Consider the following 26,085-nt stretch of genomic DNA (forward strand, 5'->3'; position numbering starts at 1 on the left):
GCGGTCTTAGAAATCGTTATGATAGCTGCCATCAGCTGTCAGGTACCTGCTTTCTTGATCACAAGCAGGAGTGAAGAAAGGTCCCTTCCACACCCAGTACCTACAAGCCATCCAAGAAGATGGGGCCATGATCCCCGAAGTCACTTGGGCCTACATTCTATGGGCTTTTAATGAGGACTAATTATCTAACTAATGTGGCAGAGAGAATTGCTTTAGCGCAGAGGTGGACCAATTATACCCCCGTGCCAAATTTAGCCTACTATCTTTTTACAAATAAAGTTTTATAAGAACACACCTATGCATATTTATGAAAATTCATTTACATAAATTCTGGGGCTGCTTTTATGCTATAAAGGCAGTTTTATAACCGTGACAGAGACCACCTGGCTCTGAAAGCTTAAAATGTTTACTATCCAGTCCTTTAAAGGAGTTTGCCAGCCACTGGCTTTCATCCAACAAAGTTGGTGCCTAGACCTTAGGAAAGGTTCAAACCCATTCTGAGTCCTTGGCTGCTAAATAATGGGGGAGTTGAGGATGAATCCTGGAACAACCATAGTTACAATCAAAGATATAAGATACTACTTATTCAAGTTCTGGAAGAGTGAGAGTGGAAACTTAAAAAGTAAATCAATTGAGGGGATATGTTTGAAGTACTTGTGAAGTATCATTTGCCTTTAGAATACGATTGACACATCAAACACGTTTCAAAGAGAATTAGAACTCCTTACTGGAGTGTACGAGGTTTGGAAGAAGTGTTTGCTTCCTCCCCTCTCCAAATATTTCTCCAGCTTCCCTTCTTTCCACTCAAAATGCCTGCCCTGCCATCTTCCTTCCCAAAAATGTGGGAAATTCTTCCCACTACTATCCTCGCTGTCCAGAACACTCTTCTTCACCGGGCCGTGTCCCTGTAATTCCTCAATATACTGATTTCTGTATGGAGGTTCCCCTGCAGTGCGCCTTTCCTGACTAACCTAACGAAAGGTGCCACAATGCCTGTGTTAGTTCATCCTAATTGTCAGTTTGACTGTATTAAGGGACTCCTGGAGAGGTGACTGGGTCATCAGTGATTGGATCAGGTGCTGTGTTCATCAATGGATTACTCCTCTTTTTTTTCATAGTTGAATGTGCTGTTAGGAGGTAGGCCCCCCCGTTGGGGCTGGGGGCCTGGGGGCAAGCCTTTGGCAGATACCTTGCTTGCTGATATTCTTCCCTTATATTCTGCTTTCTGGAAGCTTTGCTCCACCATGCTCATCCACCATGATGCTACTGCCTAGGAGCCAGCCAACCATGGACTGAATCTCCTGAAACTGAGAGCTAAAATAAACCCAGTTGTGAGGGTCAGGTATTTTGTCCCAGCAATGAGATAGCTGACCGATACAATATCCTCACGCCCATCTCCTCATGTTGGTTCTTTTCATGACACATTGTGATAGCCTTTCTAATTTATACTGTCATGTTTTGTTTGTTCATTTGGGTTAGGGGAGGACAGGCACTCTGCTGAGAAGTGTTCCTTGACTGCTTCAGCTTCTACTGTGTCCTGCTGCCTGGAAGCACCTAACACATTCCAGGCACTCAATAAACACTGGGGGAAGAAATTACTGTGTACTACAGAACATCTACACCCTGCTCAGTCTTCCTCCCATAGGGTATTTATTTGAAGAACTGTCATTAAAAAACAGGGACTATGTCATAGATTATATTGTCCTGTGTCTTTTTTGATTTTGAGATAGCGTCTTGTTATGTATTGTAGGTTGGTCTTGAACTCATTATGTAGCCCAGATTGACTCTGAATTTATGACAATCCTCTTGCCTCAGTCTCTCAAGTGCTGGGATTACAAGTGTGTACCACCATACCTAGGGTTTTTACACTTGATCTTATCCAAAAGGCCAAGAAGCGATACCTAGCATTTTTAAAAGGCTGATAGGGTACATGAAGAAAAGGCCCAGCTGGGGTCCCCAAGCAAACTATGTAGCCTCCCTGAGTCTGTTTTCTCGCAGGCCTTGGCCAATGATTTTATTTTAGCACTGCAGATTGAATTCATGCTATTGTGCATGTCAGGAAAACACTGCCACTCAGCTACCCACTCAGTTCTTTTTATTGGGGTGGGGGAATACTAGAGATCGAACCCAGGACCTTTGCGCTGAGTTACATCCCAAGCACCTTTTTTATTTTTATTTTGGGACAGGGTCTTGTTACATGGCTAAGTTGCCCAGGCTGGACTCAAACTTCTGATCATCCCGCTTCAGCTCCCAAACTGCTAGGATTATAGATACACCCCACCACGCCCAGCTAGCTCAAGCTCAGCCTGGGCAATTTAGTGAAGCTCTTCTCTAAATAAATAAATAAATAAATAAATAAATAAATAAGCAAGCAAGCAAGCAAACTAGAGATGTAGGTCAGTGTGAAAGCCATGGGTTCAATCCCTAGTAGTACAAAAAAGAAGAGAAAGAAGGAAGATAGGGGAGAAAAGGAGGAGGAGGAGGAGGAGGAGGAGGAAGAAGAGAGAGAGGGAGGGAGACAGTATTTCTCATTTGTCAGGGCCTGTGACATTAACTGGCACATAGTAGTTGCTAGAAGAATAAATTAAAGATTGGATGCTGAAAAGGGAAGAAAGAGTAGGCAGGATGCCATTTCCTGGGAGGCAGGAGCAGGATCTCTCTGGTAGTGAGGAAATGTTCAACATCAACCACAGGTGAAAGCTGTTCAGAACTGGAAGCAACTACTTCACAGCACTCTGGGCTTCCACATACACAAGATAAAAGACAGGCTTAAGGGTACTGTGTGTGTGTGTGTGTGTGTGTGTGTGTGTGTGTGTGTGTGTGTTCACACACGGGTGCGTGGGACTTATAGAGCAGCAGACAATGCTAGATAGGCCTTCTGGGCTTCTTTGAATTACCCCATGCTCTGAGCCATTTCCTCAAGAGTGAGCTTCACTGGGGGCCTGGAACCTAGGACCATTGGTTGGCGGAGCTGAGCTTGGAATCACATTTATTCCTTCCGTGGTTGAGCATTTCATCAAAATTACCCTGCTAGAACCTGATTACATCTGGGAATTTATACCATTTACAACCAACAGCTGATTTGAAACACAAAAGCCCCCATTGGGTTGTTTTTCAGGGCACAAGGATAATGCATGATAAGGACATATTTTTTCAAGGAATGGGTACTGATGTATTAGACTCCAGAGTGTGGGATCTGAATGTAAACATTAGGATAAATGGATTACACCACGAAGTGAAAGAGGATTTGGTGTGTTCATTTTGTTCGCTCAATGTTGTTTATTCTTCCAAATCACTTTAGGTAAGGTCAACATCTTAAACAACTTTATATTTATTTTTCATGTAGTATGGGAACAAGAAAACCGTATTTAAAAGAATAAACTACCAAGGGAAAATGGGAATTTTCATTATCAAAACCCAACAACATTATTTTATATTGAAAGAACCTAGGACTTTAAACTATTATTCTTCCACCTTTTCCCCTGAGGTCTGGAAATAATTTGATTCAGAAGCCCTTTAGAAATGAGTCTATTTCCTGATCCTGGTGGACAAGTGTCTCTCCAGAGAAAGGATCTGCTATTAGACAGGCATAGGACTGACACTTGAAGTTAAAATTTCAAACTTACCCTCTCCTAGCACTGACATAATCCCCCGGGCTGGGGTGGTGTAGAATTTCTCACTGTGTTTGCCCAAGAGCCATTACAGAGTCTCACTAACCCAATATTTTTCACTCAAATGTCGTTAGGAAGGTCATTATTCTAACTCTCCCAGGTCTGTGGTTCTGCAGGTTGCCGTGTCTATTATTCATTAAACTGGTTCCACCTGACCCAGGCTCAGCCTTCAAATCCTTACTTTTCCAGCTGCTTCTTGGGTCTTGAGAAGTGTTTTATTAATAGCCTTGGCATATAAGACTAAGAGGAGCCCCTGAAAGGGACTGAATAATTCAGGATGAATATAGGAGTGAGAATCAAGGTGAGGTCATCCAGACCAAGAATTAAAATCTATTCATATAAACGAATAAATCAGCAGTTTATAAATCTGGGTAACCATCAGCTGTGGGCTTTTCAAAAATCTATTTCATGACCCCTATTCTCAAGAGCTCTGGATACAGGAGGTATGAGTTAACTAATTATATGATAAAGATAATAAAGCAAAATACTTTCATACTCATTTCTTAATGCAAAATTCTTCAGATGGGGCCTTGAGAAACAAAAATTATCCATACAGGTACATATTTTTTTTAATATGAAGAATATAATCAGCAACAAGGTATACTTTTCCCAGTTTAAAAATAAAATGTTACAGAGTTGAGGGCCCTGGGAACTCCTCAAATCCCACAATGCATTTCTTCTATGCCCTCTACCCACAAGCTCTCTAGGCCATATTTCTGTTCCTATCTCTAATCACGATACACATTTCCATGTTTTAAAATTCACAAGCAACCTGCTCTTATATTTTATCATTTCTTGCTTTTAATAATTCCTGAAGTAAAAGTTCATAACATCTGTGTCTTTTTCAGATGAAATGCCCAATTTCTATCAAGGCACACATAATTTTATGGGGTTTCACTGTCCATTCTGCACTAAATGACGGGGCATGGTTTATAATGAAGGGGTCATCCACTGAAAATAAAGTGGCCACTTACATTTAACCAAAGGTACTGAATGACTGTCATGTGATTACTTGGGCCCAGTTTATCTTACCTGTTTTTATAGAACTAATGATTGGCTGAGCCAATAATTTGGTTGTCACAGGTTTAAAACAAAGTCAGGAAGAGCTAATTACAGGGGGATTAGAGAATTTTATACAGTACATTATTTCCTAGGCTTGAAATGCACACAGCAAAATGGTGAGAGAATAATTCCTTCAGTGATTATTTATCGAACATCTACTATACAATAGCAAAATAATGATAGTAACTGGCCTTATTACTATATCAACAGAGGTAAGAAGCTGCCTCTAAATAATACCTTACTTTTATGTAGTACTTTAGGGCCTACAGAACACTAACTTTCACAGTATATTTGAATTCATAATGATTATACAGAAATCCCAAACTCTGAGCCTCAGATGTAAATGACAGCATCTAAATCCTATAAAACACTGATGGTAAAAAGATCTAAAACAAAATAAACAGCCAAATATCCACTTTGCTTTATGTCACAGCCTCCAATTACTGAGCGAATTTGTTTGGTAGCACTAATGAAAAATTAAGCATCTAAAACATATAATTCTGCTATAAACTGACAAACAGTGATAAAGCAATATTTAGATTAGTTAACCTTCACCTGCATATTAAGCTAAATGAGAGTCATCTGGATATTTTTAGATGGAAGTCAATATTATCACACGCAGAGCAAAAGGGTATATATTAATTGGTGTTAAAGTTGGCAAAATATTTATGAAGCCTCTTCATGAGCATCTGAGCATCTTTGGTTGTGAGCACTGGACAGACATAAGGTAACTTTAGGAACAGGACAACTGCATAATATAAGAGGTGGGTTTGTACTTTTGTGTATATAACTTTCTAGGAACTTTGATTTCCTCCAGTATAAAATATTAAGCCTCATCTTTGAAAGCTATTGTGAGAATTAAGTAAAAAGTACAAAACTAAAAGCAAACATTTCTAGAGACTTCACTATACCGCCAGATACAGTTTTAAAAGCCTGTATATGCATTCATGTATTTGGTCCTCCCAACACCAGCAGGAGGTAGGAGACCATGAAGGTAGTCATTTTACAAATTTATAAATGAGTGCGGAACACCTGAATGTTACCTTCCACAGGGTCACACAGTGGGTAGGTGAAAAGTTCTGGGTTTGAAACCATGCAGGGGCTGAAGTCCTGCCTCTTCCTAGGTGTATTTTAACTGCCCTTCCATTCCCCCATCCTCACCGCAGGAGCTGCTCCCTGCCCCCCATCTGCCTTTGCTGCCAGTGATTTGGGAAAAAAAAGAAAAAAATTTCAACGGGGAAATCCTGCGGGCTTGCTTAATTTTTCTTAAGTCCTTTGACTCAACTGGCATCAAGCAAATCAAAGTTAACTGATTAGAAATGCAAGAATTTAATGTTGCAATACCTACTTCCCAAGGCAGTAGGCAGGCTCCTGGCCCCTTCTCTTGCCAGGAGAACTAGGGCTCAAAGGTTTTGTTCTTAAATCACCAGGGGGGCCAGGAGGAATCAGAGAGACTGACAAGACAAAGAGTTTGGACCCTCAACACTCTCAAAGGACTCCATCCCACAGGTATTCCCAAACCCAGCCTCTGAGTGCTGCAATTGTTTTTGGTTTACTGAACTCAGTCAAATTGGATTTACTCTGGGAAAAGATGCAAATTATAAGGCAATCCTACAAGATAAAAGTGACTGTGTCCTGAAGATGCTAATTCTCCCAGCAGTAAATACATGCATTAGGTATAAACAGGCAAGGTGCTGTTTGTTCTGGCTTTAATCAAAGGATAAAAGTCCTTTGGCAAGTTTAAATTCTCCTGAAATTTCTTTCCAGATGAAAATAATAAATAACAAAGTCCCTTTCATTGTGAGGATACGTTTGCTGCTTTCTGGGCACACCACATCTTTCTTAGGAGTCAGTCTGGGACGAGGGCAGTGATTATGTAAGGACAACGCCTCGCCGGATTCTCTCGCCCCCTTTTGTGAGCAGCTTTGGGGTGGGCTGCAGTGTGCACCAGAATCACTGGCATCTGCGCCAACAGAGTCCTGGAGCCCACACCAGGCCCATGGATTCAGCACAGGAGCAGGGAGTCTGCACTGGGGAAACCTACGTTAGGGACCTGTGAAAGTCATGGTTGATTCACACCCAGGACTTATTAGCACCTAGGTGTGGAGCAGAGGCCGAATCTATCTGGACAGAAGGGGTCAATAAAGTAAAAAGGCAGAATTCTGAATATTAAAGTGGTCATTTCTATAACAAGTTCAAAGAAGACTTTCAAACCACACAAGTCATATGTTCAGAGGAAAGTTTTCTCAAGATTTTAAGTTAGAAGGCAGTAATTAATAGTGAGAAAAAATTCAGTGTATATTAATTAAGTGAACTCAGCAGGGCAGCAAACACTATGGATGCCGGGTACACTCATTTTGCAGATGAGAAAATTAAAGATTAGACCGATACTGAGAAACACACAGAAGATCCCAGGGATAGTGTGTGGTAGGGCTGGGATTTGAACTGCGGTGGTCTGGTTCCAGATTACACGCATGCGTCTCAATCCTAGCTGAGCTCCGCTACACACACCACCTGTCAGTGTCAGTTATTCTCAATATGACAGGCTGGGTTTCCCCACTTGAAAAATGAGGAACTAGATGTGCTGAGAGGTTAACAGGCTGGGCCAAAGTTGCACAGTAAGTTACAGAGCTAATATTTCTACAGAACTTCTGGCTGTTGCCAAAGGGTGTTAAATATTAGACTTCATTAAGAGCAAAAATCTTCTGTGTTCATGAAATTTAAAAATAGCCAAATCTCTATGTCATGTGAAAGATCTGATCTAGGATCATAAAAACTCGTGCGAACAGAAGCTTTTAAAATTTTTTTTAAAAATCACACTTCCTTACAGAACTCCTTTTCTTATTTTCTAGAGCAATCTGAAAAGTAATTGCTAATATTTCAACAGTTATTAAGAGACACTTCCTACTTAATATCATAAAATTATATCTCTAGGTAAGGCATTCAAGCACCTGTAAACATAGAAGAGTATAAGCAAGCATATTCTGTAAATAGTTCCTATGAGATTCCAGATTACCTGGGTAGCATAAACCTCTCTCCTTAATATACCTAAAACATCCTCCCACCCAAAGACGTGTGTAGTAATTGCCCTAAAGGGTACCTTATCCTATACTTATTAAGCAGTATGCCTTTTAAAGGGGTGAATATTGCCTTAATCGTTTGGTTTGTTGGAATTACATTTTTGGATTATAATATGGGAACTAGACTGGTAGAAATTTGAGTCTTCGTCAGTGATGCATGGAACGGGGAGACATTTGATGCAAATTTCAGGAAACCCACGCCCTTGACTGTTCACTGGAAAACAAATACACATCATCTGATATTTCATGTTAACTAAAGGTAGAAACTTAGAGACTTGTTCTATCAAGCAAAATCCTATTGTCTTCATTCTTCTCCCCAAACAAAACAGTTATAGCAAATGTAGGCGAGAAAAACTAATACCTTTTCTTTACCGGTCATTAGGTTCATAGCTAAATCCCTTTAAAATATATATATAAATTAACAAGAGAAAACCATAACAAATTTGAGTTTTACATGACACAAAAGGCTTCTGAAAAGAAGACCCAAGTAACAAGAAAACTGTATTTTTATGGACAGTCAGAAACAACTGTGATTGGAGGGTAAAGGGGTGTGATCCAAAGGCGATAAACTGGAGAAATTTAGTAAAGCCTGCTTGTTCAGTCTTCTTAGCCGTGAAGCATAAGGCAGAGCCCTTCTGGAATGAGTCTTATGACCCGCTTTTAGAGTAGGTGGTAAGTCAGATAACGTTTTTATGACCTACTTCAGGGGAGGAAGTTGGGACCAGACCAAAGAGTGAGCATCCTGTTTCCCGAGTTTTCTTAATTTCCTTCATCTCAAAATACTCAGGAGGCTCAAGTGCCATATTTTAGGGTAGCAAGTTCTGAGCCCCAGCCGAAACAAACACCAAATTAGGTCCTCTGGAAGCTTACATTCTAGGGGACTAAAGATACAAAAGAAATAGAGAAACATAAACCAACACAAAAACAACTAAAAACAGTGAAGAATGCCTTGACAGAAATTAAATAAGGCAGGAGTGGACTAGGGGGCTGAGTGGGCTATGTCGAGTGGAAGCAAGGATGGTTGACGCGCAGAGACGTCTTTCTGAAGCCTGCACCACTCATGCCGTCCGTAGTCACCTGGTGGATGGCAGTGTTCTACCACTGTTAAACCCAAAAAAGGAGAGCTAATAATCAGTTGTGGAATAAGAAGTCACTCTTTACCCCGATATTTCCATTTTCCTGCTGCTAGTGCCTTACGGAGTAAGCCAGGCCACCCTTGTTTCTGTAAAGCCGAATCGAAAGCCTCTAAAACAAAAAGCCTGAAGTGGTATCATGTTCCAGGGCTAACTCGGCGGGCACGCCTTCATTACCAATAACAACAGTTCCCTGGGGGGAAAGATCATTACAGGGCTCATGGCTATTACTGCTTAGCGTGAGACAAACCAGAACCCAGGCACCAGGCGGACACTGCAAATCACACACAGAGGTGAAGCTGAAGAAAACAGTCCTGGTTATTCACGGCAGGCTGTCAAACCCTGCTTCAAAATGTGCAACTGCGTGAATTTCAAAATACGACATGTTCAGTCCTGAGCTGCGGTTCCCAGAATGGGATGGCTGAATGTGCTCCCTGGAGGGGCTGCTGGTCACAACACTGCGGCCAGGGGTCCTGCTTATGTGGCCATCATCATTCACCACTTTACCACCAAGGCATACCGAGGCGAGCCAGTAAACATCTACGTTCTGAAAAGACTCACAGGGTAAAAGTTCATTATTAAGCAAAGAATTCTTAATAAAGAAGATTCCCAAGTTCCAGCCACAACATTCTATATTAGCAGATTTAAAAATCTGATGGCTGGGTGTAGTCGCACATGACTGTAATCTCAGCACTCTGGAAGGCTGAGGCAGAAGAATGCTCAAACTCAATCTAGGCAATTTAGTGACTCAGCTAGGCAAGCCTCAAAACAAAATGAAAAATAAAAGGAGGAGCAGCTGAAAATGAGCCCTTGGTTCAATCCCCAGAACCCTCCAAATCCTGAGAATTAATGTTTTTCTGTTAATTCATACTAAAGTTAATTTAAAGAATCATAGTTTAAAAAACAGATTAGATACCTTGACATATACGAATTTGTCTTAAACAGGCAGTTTTCAAAACTTCATCACCGATGAGGGGTGCGTGTGTGATGGTTACCTTTCAGTCACTGTATACCAGAAAGGATTTCACACGGCCCCACTAATGCATATGGGTAAATTCTGTAATCAGGTCAGAAACAATTGAAAAATTAAAAGGTGTCCAAAACAATATAATCTGCTGATTTTAAAGCAAATAACAGCAAAATAAAAGATAGATAATAGGAAGTAGAAAGACAGATTGTTCTCAAAGGGGAAGGAGGTCAAGAAATGGAGGGGTCGGTGGGAGAAGAGGGATAAGGGGTGAAAAAAGGAATCTGGATGTGTTCTGCACGTGTATGTACTAACTTCCCACGAGGGATGTAAACATTATGCACTCTACACAGGTACTAATCAACTAAACTTTCCTAAATGAAGTAAAAACATCAGTGTAAGTTAAATGATAATAGTGTGATAGAAACTGCACTCAATTAACATGTAAGTGTGGCAGGTTCAGAATAAAAACCATCACCAAAGCCAATCTAAACATTAAAATTGGAGTCCAATTCTACAGCCATAGTTTATAGCCCTGCTAGATTCAATGCTTGTCTATTTCTACACATGTGTCTTACATTATTACTTCAACGCAGAGACAATTCAAATACTGTAAATTCACACTTTTAAAGTATAATGCAATGAGTTTTGGTATAGTCACAGTGTTGTACAACTATCACCACTATGTTTCCACACAAGTTTCAGCACCCTACAAAAAACCGTTCTTATTAGCAGTCACGCCCCAATCCTTCCCTTCCCCAGTAATCTACTTTCTGCCTCTATTCAAACCTGCTTGCACAGCAAATATTTTAAATGTCCCCTTTCAGAATTTTGAGATCATATAACCTATCTATTCATATAAATTTCAGCTATGCTTAATATGTGCATATTATCAATGTGTGTATTCGGCTTAATAAGGTTTGTGTGTTCTCTCATGTTACGAGTTCTGCCTCTACACTGTCACTTTCAATGGCTGAGGGAATCCTATCAAACAGATACAGCACTAAAGCAGCTAGTTCATCTACTGTGATTGGAATTTGCATTTGAACACTGAGGTTTTAAAACTCTGGTAACTAGGTTTAAGCATTTGGGTTTTGTATTTCAAGAATCTATTTCCTAAAAAAGCCATGGGTTGTACATTCTTTTATAGTGTTTGCATATTTGGAAGAATAATGAGGGGGTGCAGATAGTGGGCTGGAGGGAAGCTGGACTCTCTGTGTCCTCCTCCCCGCTGTTACGTGTCCGAGCAATCGGAGAACTAGTCCTTTTCATCTAGTGGCATTTGCGGTCCATTGGTGGCAGTCCCTCTGAGACATCACTCCGCGAGGGTGCTTTCCAGACATTCTACCTTAAGTCTCACAAGAGCTGTGTTAAACGTTAGAGCCATATACAAACCATGACCACAAAGGAACCATGTTCCTTCATTTGGCATCGTCTGGTCCTATCCACTCACCAGCCAGTCTTAAAACCCATAAAATGTTATTTCACCAAGCATAACATTAGCCCCTCAGTTCAACTTGCTTTTGATTTCCAGCACCAAAAAACCTGCCTTTTCTAAGACTTATGCATAGGACCTAACTGCACAGAAATTTGCATTTCTATGAAAGGGGCTGAAACTCAGCTTCAGAATCAGCCAGGATTTTAGTCTTCTTTTTACTATGGAATCAGAGACTATTCTAATAAATCCTCCTTTTCTCTCTAGCACACTTAAAAAGCCTTTTTTTTTTTTTTTAGCTCCATTGATTCCATTAGGTCTGAACTTTGGTATTAAAAAAGAAAAGAGTAACTGTAGGGTGGAAGAAAAGCAGCGCAAAACACAAGGCCAGGGCAGGGAGACACACCTAGGGCCACCTGAGCCACCAGAAAATCTGTCCCTGCACTAGGGAGAATGAAAAAGCAAAGATGACTGAGGAGAACTGAAGGGTGTCAGACACACCCGGCTTGACAAGGAACCCACAAAGGTCACATAGCCCCAGTGAGCTCTGTCCTAGGCCCCGCCTCCCAGGAGCTCCTACAACTGCAGTGTGTGCTTCAGGACTGCTGGATTTAGTTCCCTTTTTGGCATCTGCACGGTAATAGTTTTACTACAAAAAGTACACGTCTTGTAAACTAATGGGAAACATATTGTTTGGCACAGTTTATAATGTCAGGATTTATGGCTCTAACACCGAGGGTCTCTCTGACCTCGAAGACAACACAGTGAAACAGAATGTGCTGCAAATGACTCTCTGTGATTTTTTATTAGTCCTCATAATTACCCCTTATTAATCTGTATGCACATAATAAGCACTCACCTTCACAGTCTGTCCAGCTTCAGGGCCATCCTAGGAGGGAAAAAAACAGCAGCGTGAGAATAGATAGATGGTATCTCCTGATTATTCGGAAATATCACCCATTAATAATTTAGATCCAATTTCATTGTGTGTTAATTTACAGCATTCTCATGGGGACCATTTGCTTCCAATGTGTGGGACCAGACAGTTCTCCATTTCTGCCTGAGAGTGAGAAGTTATGTATAAAAATGATCTAAATTATCCAGCAAGCCAACCTCCTTGCTACTTTTCATGCTCTCTGCTCTTGGCTATGGTTTTAATTGCATTAAAAGGCAGGCTGAAAATGTTTGGGGAGGTGAAGTATCACACCTCTTGGTTATCTTTAAATCAGACATGGTGGTTTAATTAATGTCCGATTACTAAGTCTCTACTCAGGAAATCTGCTGTAACCATCATCCATTAAGCAAGAATATGGGGTATGACGCGTGGGAAGAGCCCTGCAGGTCACTCTGACCTTGGTGAGGGAGTGAGTGTTCACTGTGGCTGGACCTTTTCCCAATCTGCTTCCCCCTCCCAAGCTTCTGAAGTCCAACAAAACCACTATCTCAGCTGAAAATGAGCGGACTTTCCAGCCACAAGACAAAGCAAAAGCAGATGCTTGGTAGGTTTGGGAAAGCAGGACAAGAAACAGCTCTCTGCCCAAATCTTCCCAAGTTAATTACCACGCTATGACATTGGCCAGGTCCACCTCCCTCTACGAGCCTGGCCAGTGGGCTGAGAATGCCTCTTCTGCTGTTGCAAGGTGTTAGCAGAACCGTGGATATCAGTGCTTTCCTAGCTAGAAGGTATAACACATCAGTGGGCCATGAAGTCAACTTTATAAGTTGGAAGTGGCATTAAAAAATAAAGATATGACATCATAACAAGTTTAATAGGTTGAAATTGATACTAAAAATAAGTATATTCTAACAAGACAAAAAGAATACACAGAGGAAATATGGTTTTATAACAGTCCGGTTTCCTCATCCATGTAAGAGTATCTAGGGGAAGGAATAAACATGACTGTCAGACATATATCTTACTGTGGGTGGGTTATAGTATAAAGAAAGTTTGATAACACCGTACTGTATCTATGAAAGCACTCTGAGTGTTAAATACAAATCAGTTCTTTTATTTATGGCATTAACATTCCAGGGAATCATGTTAGATAAGTAGTACTGGTATTTCCATTACCCATGAATTTTCATCTGATATTCATCAAACCCTAAGCAATGTTCTCACCCATTTGCCTTCACGGGTTCTCTCTGGAAAGACAGTCTACAACAGAAGCTTCATAAATCCATCTCAAACTAACCTACCTGCTTGAAAGTGACTCAAATGGTTTGACATGCAACACGTAGAAAGGGTTATTTGCTTTGTTTCATTTTGTTTTAAGCAGATGGGAAGTTTTAATCTAAGCCTTAAATGGCCTGAAGGCATCGGTTTTCTTTTGTGGTCTCTTTGAAGGCCTAGGCAGAGAGCTGACAGAAGAGGCAGGGGAACAAATACTCAGTTTAACAAGAGCACTGAGGACGGAGTCCTTACATCCAGGAACAGTCAATTTCCTTCCAGAAGCCAAGCCTGAAGTCATTTCATTTCAGAGCCGTAAAAGGTTTTATATGTGCACTGGTATCCCAGAACTTTCCCTAGAGGATCTGAACGGGCTCGTGGTAACTTACTCTGGCTTTGCTCAACTCCTGATTGATGATGTACCATGGACTCCCCGCTCCTAACCTTAAAAGTATTAGCCCAACCTCTACCAAAGGTCTCCAAGGATGGAGCCTGGCTTCTTTCAGGGGAGTGGGCCATAGCCAGTCCTCCAATCCAGCTTTGTGCCAACCCGTGGTCAATCACTGTGGCTTGCCTGAAAGGCAGGGAAAAGGTAATCCCATGAGGGGGGGCTCAAGCAAACTCTTGCGTACGCTGCTCCCCTGGAACTTGAGCAGTACTCAGTCCATGCAGTACCCAAAACACATTTACCATGGAGGGAAATGGTCTTGTCTAGCCCCAGTTCCATTATAAGACCTAGAATGTCTTGGTGCCCATTAAATCCCATGTCTAGTATTCCCGCTTGCTTTGTAAACAGTGCTGAAGATAGTTCCCCTTGGGGCTCATGGACACTAGAGCTCCCCTAGCTTAGTAACATCTCTTTCCACTATTACGTAAATGCAGAAAAGCCCAGCTGCCTTCCTGGTAAGATGTCTGGCATATCAAACCCACAGCCAGGACTTGAAAAGGGAGAAAAATCATTCTGGCCATCTGTGTACACACCTGCATGGAAAAAGTGAGGGAGGTCCCTTGGAAATGTCTCTCCACCACTGTCCCGACTCTCTGGGTCACCCGAAACAAATCAGCCACTTCCTCGGGATGCAGGTCATGGAAGCGCTCCACTGGCCGCAGCGGACACACCAGGACATCTGCAGGAGGACTGCTAAGGAGCACTCTGCTTGAACCACTGAACTCCAAGGAAAGAGCTTAACAACATGGTCAGTTATACTCTGAAAGGGAAGCCTTGGGTGTGCAAAAGTTTCTTTTCAGAAAGGGGACATAAGTGCACAGAGTGACTGACTGCAGCGTTTCCTGATGTAATTATAGCAAAGGCAAGATGCATCTGACCATCATCTCCCGACCCCTGTCCTAAAGCTCTGCCCCCTCAGAAGCCAAAGACAGTACACTGGAGAAGCAGTTGGAATATCCAGGTTTCTCCAGGTTGAACATCATGTTTAAAATTTTAATTTACTTTTTAAGGGAAAAATAGAAATATGTAGTGAATATATGATAGCAGCTGATTTTATATTTAAAAGGAATATAAACATTCTGAAAATGTACACTGAGATTCATCTATAGCTAACAGATTTGCCACATGTTTAAGCAGTTTATGACAAGGGTTCCTCAAACTGATGATTCAGGGTCCAAGAAAACATCTGACGGTAATTCACAGCAAAGAGTTGTCTGCTTATACAAAGGAAAATGTATTATGGCATTTTATAAGCTGGATAAGGCAACATACTTACATTATCAGTCTAAGCAAACAACAGCTAGAGAAAAAGAATGCAATCACTTATTTGCAGCAAATTAGTATTCACTGTTACACTATCAATATCATTTCAGTTTCTTTTTGTATTTGAACTCATAGCATATGTATACATACATGTATATGTCTCTGTGTGTACATAAACAGATACTCAACTTAGGATGGGGTTGCATCCCAATAAATAAGGGATGTAAGCTGAAAATATCCTAAGTCATGAATGCATTTCACAAACCTAGCCCGTCAAACATCATGGCTGTGCCCAGTCCACCTTCAACATACCAGGGACAGTCACATTAGTGAACAGCTGGACACAATTACTCAGTACAAGGCATGTTTTAAAATAAAGTGTGGAATGTCTTTTGTAACTTTCTGAATACTCTATTGAATCTGAAAAGCAGAATGATTACATGAGTGTACTTTCACATCATTGTAAAGCTGAGAAATTGTGACATCAAACCTTCATAGAGGTTGTCTATGCTTACATATGCAAAACATATATTAATACTTCTTTAGTTTTCAAATACTAGCAGGAGAAAAAGCACTGATAATTTTTTCTATTTCTTTATTCTATTTTTTCTTGTTGTTTTAAGAAAGAATCTCTGCCTGGAGCTAAGTAGCAAAAGGGCCTAATAAAACTACGATCCTGCAATTTCTGGTCTCACTGAATATCAAGCACTTTAACCCATCACAGTGTTGGTGGAACTCGGGACCCAGGGGAAATCCGCTGAGCTCAGCTGGGCAAGCCCAATTTGCAGGAGAGAGGGGAGAAAAAGAGGGGAAACTGATTAATGCTGCTCATAATCAGGAAATTCACATCAACAGTAAACTAAGTGAAAAAGGACGTTTGTTTAATCTGAGCTCATTTGTCAAGAGAGGAGGAGGGAAGCCTTCACCCACAGGGCATCTGATACTTAAAAAGATAATTATCCTTCTCAGGCAGGGCTGCATTATTATCATGGGTCAACGAACCATTTAGAAGTGAAGAATTTCCTTTCATTTCCTTGTAGAAGACTGCCAGCCTCCACTCCCTCCACGTTGTTTCCCCCCCCGACACTTCCTTTTCCTTGCTTTAATTTGTACCCTCCCCTAGGCTCTAACTTCACCAAAACACAGCAAGAGGACAACCACGCTAGCTCTCACAATGTCCCTAACTGCTGTACTAGGCAACCAGGGAGAGAGGGAGGGACATGTCACTTAAACTGTCTTACTGTGGGTGGAATGGATCTGACTACTATGGAATCTGATAAAGACTCAGGGACATCCAAAATTTCTTTTCTTCCATGTAAAACAAAACTTAATGTGTATCAATTTTGCTTGTCAGATGCTAAGGACTGACTTGACCCAATATTTAATGACTCCAAATCTTTATGGAATGAAATCAAAATGGCTGAATCTTCCAGATGCTCTGTCCTTGGTACACCCAACCCAGAGTCACACAGCATATACACGTATTACTTTTATTGTTCACCAATAACAGTGCTACAAGACATAAAGAGTGAGGCAGCCTCAGTACACGCCCCTGTAGATGAGTATTTTTCAGCAGCTCATTTGCGTAACATTGTCCTGACAGCCCAGTCCTCCATTATTTACACCTAACACACATATTTCTGTGCAACTGATGGCAGAGGAAATGAAAAGAACTTTTAGGGGTGCTGCTTGGCGTATGTTCACATGGGCAATCATCATCTCTGTCTGCATGGTGCCCAGAGAGGGCAAAGCAGACAGCTCAGCCCAGAAGTGATCACACACGCACGCAGATGTGCTACACGGGACTGCACTGGAGTCGGAGTTCCTGGGCGCTATGCAAGAGGCCGAGCTGACCGGCACCAGATACACCGTCCAACACTGTCCTCGGCCTGTTTGAGAAACTAACTCAGTCTCAAAAAGCAAGATCACCCAACTTCCCCCAGATTCTTTAAAACCAGAGCCAAGAAGAGTTTATGCCTTTACCTCACCGTGGCTCCATCGTGACTGCTGCCTATCAATCTCCCGAGTGTGCCTTGTTCCAAAATCTTCCTTGTTCACTGTGTACTTCCTGCACCCTGCCTCTCTTCTGTTCTCCAAATGCATTTATCTCCTTCTTAGTCCTTTTTAGCCCTTGTTCTGGCTGTGTTCTCTGCCTAGAATTCACTTCCGTGGGATTTTCACATGGCTGCTTCCTTCTTGTCATTCAGATTCCAATTTCAGTCCCTCTAAGAAGTATTCTATATAACCACCACTATAGATTACTAGCCTGTTACTCTCCGACCACACTGGATTTAGTCTTCCCATGGCCATGGACACCAGTTTTTAGCTTGCTGGGTGGGTAATGATATGTCCTAGTGAGTAAGCTACAGGAGTGGGCTGTCTTGAATACTGCTTATGACTGTCAACTTGATTGGCTTGAGAGCCATCTAGGGAATCAGCAAAGAGGAAACTGAAAGAAACTGAAAATCTTTGAAAGCCTATTCCTCTTTCTTGGGGGTGAAGACCATGATATTTTCTTTAAATACTATACTGGACCAAAATCATTATATTATCTTTGAAATTTTCACTGAGTATGAAAAATTCTGGAGCCAGGTAGCCCATTATAATGACCCTAGGTAGTACTACTGATGGCTTTAAGACTTAATCCCAACACCAGGACACAGGGTGTAGTGTGGACATCATATAAATAGATCAGGATTATTTCTGATCGACACCATTACAGGAGTTTCTGTCACTTCTTCTTGGAAAAACAAGCGTAAGATCAGTAAACACAGAAGAGCACCCAGACAGCGTGCTACTTCTAAATTCATCTAAGAATCAAGTATGTTCTCAAAATAAGTGCACAAGCTTTGGAAGAATACACAGCATCGGCTGAAGATGGTAAGTATCATTGCTACATGATGCTTCCAGAAAAACAATTTGGGGAAAGCAAATTAATTTTGAAGGACAACAGATAGCTCTTGTAATTCTACTGCTACAGTATATATGCCTTTTGTTTTAAAAGAACATCATAGATGCAGAATAATTTAATTTGGAAGCTCTTAGGCCTTGTTACTTGGTAAATTCCATATTATACCTAGGCTACAAAAACATGCTTTCTTCTGGGTTCAAAGAACTCAATTAGTCAGTTGAACTGCAAGCATTTTTGTCCCATATTTGTCATGTGTGACACCTATGAAGGGGTTACTGAGACTGGTCTTTCCCTATAATCCAGAGGAGAGTGATCCATCTGGTAATAACATTTTTAAGGGAAGAGAAGGGCAGTAGTTGAAATTCATGTCTTAACAGTTGACAAAGATTCCTCACAGTAGAGGAAACTCAAAAAAGAATTCTTAGACTAGATGAGATTTAAACTGGATTTACGAATGGGAGAGTGATTCAACCAGTAGGCTGGTGACAGGCTGCTCATCCAGCCATCCCATAACAAGACCTTCCTTTGAGTCCAGGGTTTAGGCTGCGACTCAGGATGCCAAGGTGGATAAGGACAGAGCTGGTGACCCTGAGGAGCTCACGTTCTAATGTCCCCACTGCTATGCTCTGTAAACAGATCCCTGTGACACAGACAGGAGCACCATTGGTAGAAACCAACACAGAAGGCTGTGGGAGCTGAGAGGAGAGCAGGTTCACCTCTGCCTCAGGGTGTCAGGTGAACTTTTCAGTCTGCTCGCACATTTCCAGTTTCTAAAATTAGAGCCATTTCTCCCAATTTGGACCAAAGTCTGCCCTTGAAAATGATCTAGCAACTTACGGTAACTTCAAAAAAAGTTATCAGGCAATTCTCCCATAGTCAAAATCAATGTTTTTTTGATACATGTACTGTTATTTATTTAACGATAATGCTAAGATGGCATTTTTTAAAATAGCTTTTTAAAAATAGCTTTCATGTCTCACACTCTGCTTTGCCACTTATTAAAAGGACGCCCTATATTCATAGTCTCTTTCTTCACAGAAAAGAACAAGAGGGTGCATGAAATATGAAGATCTTGGGCAAAACTGCTAACGGCCTGAGGAACACAGTCTTGGATGAAGAAAGCAGATGAGCTGTACAATCTCACGGGGCAAAGAGGCCTCTGCGCTTCGTAGTAAGTGTGCCTTCATCCGAACAGACAGCTGCAAGAACAAGAGTCGCCTCTCACCAGGGGTCAGGCCATGAGAAGTGAGGGGAGAAGCAGAGCTCATATCCTGGCCCTTCTCTGATCTTGACTTTGGGTTTCTTCAAGGAGACTTCGGAACTGCTCAGGCGCCAGACTCCTGAGGAAGATTAGATATTACCATCGCTATCCGCGGCCCAGGTTGTCAGACACAGACTCTCTCTGCTTGTTGGACGGAATCAGTATTGGGAATCGCCGGCTTCCTTATGTCATTTATATCACGACAAATGATAAGTAAGTTGGCAATACCTCTCCCTCCCCATGAGCACCATCAGACTAGAGCTGACGGCTCTGTGTTTCTTTGCCCATGTACACCTTAGGTGTTTCTACCACATTGATGATGTCACGGCAAGCCCTATGCCATCCTCCCGCTGACACCCATCTAACTCAGGACACACACAATGAAAGAAAGAGACTGAATGGGATCTTCCTACTAGTCAAGACGGTGTGGCTGTTTATTTGGAGTTGTGACCACAGGGACCCCTCCCACTGTACACATCCTGTTGCAGTGTGACTTTCCCTCTCTTCCTATAAACAGAGGCAGTCTATTTCCTCTCCTCTTGATTCCGGGCTTCCCTCACACTTGCTTTGATGGAGGAACTGTCACTATGTCAGTTTGCAAGGTGAAGTCTTAAGAAATCTTGCAACTCATGATTTTTACTCTTTCAGAACCTATAGCCCAGTACAGTATGAAAAAGTACAGCCTACTGGAGAGGGAGAAGCAACGTGGAAAAGAACAAAGGCTCCTCAGCTGATGTCCAGTACCAATTATTAGAGAGCATCTCAGACCTTCTAGACTCAACAGAGCCACTTACTGCCTTCAAATTCCTCTATCAGATATGTACTGCTCCATGATAAACCACCCCAAAGCACAGTGGCTTAAAACAACATTGAGCTGTTTTCCTATTTTGAAACTGTGGGTAGATTTTGCTATTTTACTGCATTTATGCAATTGCTTTTGGAAGCAGGCAGGGACTGGGCCCAGCTGGTTCCTTTTTGCCCTTCTCTCTACCTGCTACTGCACAGCAATCCAGATGTACAATCGCTAAGGTCCCCTGAGGCTTAATTTCCTTCACATTTATTGGTGAAAGGAAATCTCAAGGCATCCCAAGTTCAAGGTAGAAAGTTAAATTACATCCCCTTATAAGAGTGAGAAAAAGATCATACAGAAGAGGGCCATAGAGATTGGAAGGTACAATGCATTGGGTTGTTAGTACAAACACCTAACACAGTTACTAACTTTGAAAAAAAGTCGTGGGGATTTTGTAAAAATGAGCTAGTGTCTAGGGTGGCTTAAATATTCTGGTTTAAGTATATACACCCATGACTATTTTGAGTCAAGGTGGACCTTAAATATGATCTACTTCAATACTTTCATCATCATATGAAAAAATTAGTTGAGAAACATTAACTATTTAAAGTCACACAGTTAGTAGAACAACCGGGATTGAAACTCAACCCATTCAGCTTGCCAAACCAAAGCTCTACTACACATGAGGTTGCAAAACATGACTCCTCTGCCACTATTTGCCAATGCAGACAAACTGTGGCAGACATCATTAGCCAACCACAGAGTTCTCCTCTAGAATCACAGAGTCCTAGAGTCCTTGTCAATAGCAAGCTCTGGGGAAGTCACCACCAATCAGAGAGGGCATGTGACATGAGGCCCATGTGCCGCTTCTGGGGACTCTCATCCTGCCTTCTGATCCACAAAATCAATTAAAAAATGCTTTGTGGAACGAGAACAAAAGGAGATGCTGCAAAGTGAGAATCTCGGTGGGGTGGAGTGGCACATATCTATGATCCCAGCATTCGGGGATACCGAGGCAGAAGGATCACATGGTTGACCCCAGCCTGGGCAACTTAGTGAGTTACAAAGACCCTGTCTCGAAATAAAAAAGGGCTGGAGATACAGGTCAGTGTGAAGGCCCTGGGTTCAATCCCCAGTACTAGCAAGAAAAAAAAGGGGGAGACTGCACAGTGACAATAAACTTTCATTATGTTGCTACCTTTTTATTCAAAATAAATTTGATAAGTTCAAATCTTGCTCATCAAAGACAATAAGTGGGATTTTAAAAAAATTTAAAAGCATTTCCATAACAAATATGAAATATTTAAATATAGAGTCATGACGAGGAAATGAATATGTGCTGATTAATTAAATATGACAGCAGAATATTATTCTCAGAATTGCTTAGAATAACCTCCATCTATTTTTCTATATCTGATCTATTCTAGGGATTCGGAATGTAAAAGTCACTAAAATAAATCAAAACTTCAAAATATCATTGATTTTGATGAGGCTTATTGTAATAAGGTAATATTAAATCAGATGATGTAGAATTAGCCATTCTTCTGAACTAAGGAAAAAAGAGTCTGCATTCATCTCTATTGTAGATCTACATGTAGTCTAACAGTAAGAATTTTCTACTTTCCATTACAGACTTCTGCAGACCCTGTGTAATTCATTTTGCTCTAACAAATACTCCTAGTCCTTGCAAATGTTTAAAATAATTCTTAATGTCACTTCAAAACAGACCAGAATACCCTTTGAGGTATTTTTTAAGAGAAGATTTGATTTATTTGATTTAAATAGCATAGCTGCAGTACTTTGAATCAAAGTAGGTAGCCTCTCAAAAAGTAATTTTCTCTTCACAATGAGGTATTTCAGTAAATTTTTATATCAAAAAGCTAGAAATATTACCCCTCAAATTAAAAAATATATCTCTGAAGAAGCGTGTCACCAGTTTGGATCACACCTTTCTTCAGTGGATATTAATATCCCCATTTCTGTAACCCAATGAAAAGTTCGTGGATATTCATCAATTACAGACAAAAATGGCATGGATGTAATTTAGGCAAATTTGATTTCCAGAATATGATAAATGCCTGAACAGTGTGATTAAGATAATGATAGTACTTTGCTCATGGCTGAGTCTCAAGGCAAGCATCTCACAAATATCTAGCATGTCATAGTTTGCCCTGGGGAATCCTTTGGGCCAAAGATATGGTGAGTCCTTGGTCATCTGGGAGAAGACATGCCAGGCATCCTCCCTGGGCACTGGTATCTGAGCTACCCTCAAAACCACACTGATCTGGAGGTTCAAAGATGAGAGTCACATTCATAGAAGAAGAGAACAGGGCGTCTTAGTTACATTTCTCGTTGCTGAAACAAAATACCAGACACCCAGCATTAAAGGAGGAAAGGTTGATTTGGCTTACAGTTTGTAGAGGCTTCAGTTCATAGTCAGCTGGCTCCAAGGCAGGGTGGCATGGCAGAGGCCATCGCAGAGTTCATGATGGGCAGATGGTAGCAAACCAAGCAAGCAACAAGCCTCTTTCTGGGCCTTTCATCTTATCTAGGCTGTGCAGCCTGGTAGCACTGTGGTATAGAATCTTTGGTTTGAATTTCATATATTTTTTCTGGGACTTTTCCAAGGCAAAGGAACTTTATAGTGATTGACATATGAGGATCATATTAGGAAAAATTATGTTTGTATTAAATGAAATCAATGGGAAAGTATCAGATGAGGAAGAAAAATATGTACATATATTTACTGCCTACTACGTTCTAGTAATAATCAGTAACCCCTTGAGGTAGATGATATCACCACTCACACACCATTTTTCCAGATTTAGTAGCAGATGAGGCCCAAACAGTTAAACTACACATTCAAGGCCAAATACCTACCAAGTGAAAATTCTGCCCTAGATGTGCTGTTCTTGCCCACAGTATTTCAATATATCCCAAGGTTTTACCCGTCTTCAGGTACACATGGCAGTGTTTACTACAGCGATCTGGCAAAATACTAGTTCCAAGAGGTATTATTACACACACACACACACACACACACACACAATCTTGTAGTTCAAAGAAGATTGAAGAAACATTGGATGTAATGAAGTAAACCAGCTTTCTTCAATAGCCATCAAGATATTTAATATGATAATGTGCATCCTGTCTTTCAAAAAAATACCATGTGTTATTTATTTATTTTTTATTTATTGGTACCGGGGCTCAAACTCGGGTCCTTGCACTTGCGAGGCAGGCAGTAGAACCACTGAGTTAAATCCCCAGCCCTAACCATGTGGTATTTCTCAAATTTGTTTAACTATAAAATTATCATATCACTTATTAATTGTTATTATTTGAAGAACACTGTATAGGACAAATCCCCCAGAGGATGTTCTCTGGGAATCCTGGGCATCATTTCTGGAAATAGAGATGGCTGAAGAAGTTCTCTACTTTTTTTTTTTTTTCCAGTACTAGGAATCAAACTCAGGACCTTGTACTTTCCAGGAAGGTGCGGTGCCACTGAGCTGCATCCTCGGCAGAAGTTCTCTACTTTTTAAACAAAAGTTGAGCAAAGGCACTAAATGGAAAGGGGACCAAGAGATGAAGGGTGAAGGAGGGGACAGGGATGTAGAAAGAATTAGGACATGTCGTGTCCTTGTGCCACCTACCCACAGTGTATATAGCCTTATGTATCGCAAACATGTACTAATAAAGAAAAGGTAGAGAAGGCATTGGCTATAAGAAATATACCAAGAAACTGAGCACTAAAATACATCCTGTAGGATATGCCAGTCATTAGCACTGCGAGCAAAACAGTTCAGACTACTACCACATCCAGGCACATGGTGGGATTCTGCCTTCTAGATCCTTGGGCTGGAGGGAAGCTCAAGGAATTTAGGTCAAAGAGATGTGGGCAAAAAGGATCTATGTCACTTCCGGTCCGGGGACCCCATCTACCAGTATGAGACCATAGAGCTTGCTTTGCTTGTCCAAGATCACTGGCAATGTGACACGGTGACTGCCCCAATAACCTGGGCTCGGGATTGCAGGGTGACGGGCTCCACTCATCAGAATTACGGTGACTAGAGTGGACATATTGCTAAACAGCTTTTATTTCTTTTGCTAATGCCAACTAACCTGTAGTAGCTGCTTAGAACAGCATATAAAGAGGTTTCTGAGGCCCCGATCAGGAGGGAAGAATAGGAGAATTTATTAGTTTTGGCTGCCAAGAGGGAGGGAAGAATATTAGCATGCACACCAAGTATCTGCCATTCTTCAATTATAAAGTAATAAAAATATTTTCTCAAGGACTCCCTCTCCCCCTTTCTTAATGATATAGGAGTCATTTCTGGGTCTTGCAATGTCTCTGGGTAACCATTATGAAAATCTATTATTATTGTTATTGTCCTAGAGATAGACAGAAGTGTCTGGGATTTAGATAATTCTGGTTAGGAGAATACTGAAAAGGAAAATTAACTGTCACTCAAAAGTGTCTATCCATGATGTATAAACGTTGGAATGAAAACACACCAATATGAAAATGTTATAGAAATCCTCTCAAGGGTTAAGAATTGCAGGAGTATTGTCATAGAACAAATAAAGTACATTTAGCAGCAGAAAATAATGTTTAAGGATCATCCACAATGAAGGATTTTAAAAATACAGATAATATGCTGCAGTATGAAAATCATTTCAAAAACTCTGTAAATAGCTTTTTAGTCTAGTATAAATAAGTAATGCTAAGAGCTTATAATTCATTGGAGCTCTTCTAGAAAACACATAAATAGTTTAATAGCAAACTACCATGTACATACTTTCATTTCACCAGTATGCAGAGAAGACAACACCCTGAGCTCCTATGTCCACAGGGAGGCCAGTGTGAAATGGAGCTCCGATTCCCACAGAGTTAGGATTCTTCCAGGGCAAGTCAAATTGGGTTCTGAAAAACATATGCACTCCCAACATTAGGTTTTCTCATTCCACTCAAGAGCAACAAAAGTCTCCAGTTTCCAAAGCCAATGGAGCAACCTACACATCCCAGTTCATATACCATCTGAAGGCAATGAGCAACCACACCATGAATGTGAAAGAGAGAAATAGAAAGGGAGAGGTCACAAGGGAAGAGGAAGATAGCAATGCATCCAGGAGACTGAACTTTCTTGAGAGAGAGGAAATACTCCCTTACAGACAGGACAGACTAGCATCCTTGGGGTCACACACACAGCCTGACAGATAATGGCCAATAACCACTTGGTGAAAGAATAAAGGATATGTAGCTTTATGCATTGCTCAATCTTGGAAATAATCCTTTTTAATAACTCATTTCTTCAAAATTTCCAGAAATTATGGTTTCTTAAGAGATTGGTAAACCAATTCAGACTTGACAGGAGTTGAATGTAAATAAGAAAACTGTATGTGATGGCTTGTATCTAGATGATGTCCCCCAAAGCCTCATGTGGTCATAGGCGGGGGTTTTCAAAGGTGGCTGGATCAGGGTATGTGGCTGTGGATCAAGGGTGTGATACTGGGATTAAAGGTGTGGATAATGGAAGCCTCACTCTGGTTGTGGGTGGCACCAATCAATAGGCTTACAGCCTGAATGGACTATGGAGGGAGAGAGGGAAGGAGGGCTCGCTGCTGCCTTTGCTGCTTCTGCTGCTGCTTCTTGCTGCCACTTGCTGCCGCTTGCTGCCTTCTGCCTGACATGCCATGACCTGTTTCTCCTCTGTGACGCCCCTGTGCTGTGCCACCCTGCCTTGGAGCCAGCCAACTATGGACTGAAGCTTCTACAAACTGTGGGATAAATAAACCTTTCCTCCTTTAACTTGTGGTGTCTATTTTGTCTCAACTATGAGAAAATTAACTAAGACAATGCATTTAATCCTATTCAAACAAAGAAAATAAAGAAAAGT

General features: G+C 41.2%; 1 protein-coding gene across 1 annotated transcript in view; it reads right to left on the reverse strand.

Annotated features, from left to right (window-relative positions):
* The window catches only part of Fhit (fragile histidine triad diadenosine triphosphatase), a 1,393,700-nt gene that overhangs the window by 262,612 nt on the left and 1,105,003 nt on the right, over positions 1 to 26,085 (reverse strand). Inside the window, exons 6-7 of the mRNA XM_087181606.1 lie at positions 14,497 to 14,642; positions 12,208 to 12,237 (exon numbers count right to left, since the gene is read on the reverse strand). Of these exons, the coding sequence (XP_087037732.1) occupies positions 12,208 to 12,237; positions 14,497 to 14,642 (176 nt within the window). The remainder of the gene's footprint in view (positions 1 to 12,207; positions 12,238 to 14,496; positions 14,643 to 26,085) is intronic.

Source organism: Heterocephalus glaber, unplaced genomic scaffold, assembly GCF_053883595.1.
Source record: "Heterocephalus glaber isolate CG9 unplaced genomic scaffold, H.glaber_assembly_v1.0 deba00001472, whole genome shotgun sequence".
NCBI lineage: Eukaryota > Metazoa > Chordata > Mammalia > Rodentia > Bathyergidae > Heterocephalus > Heterocephalus glaber.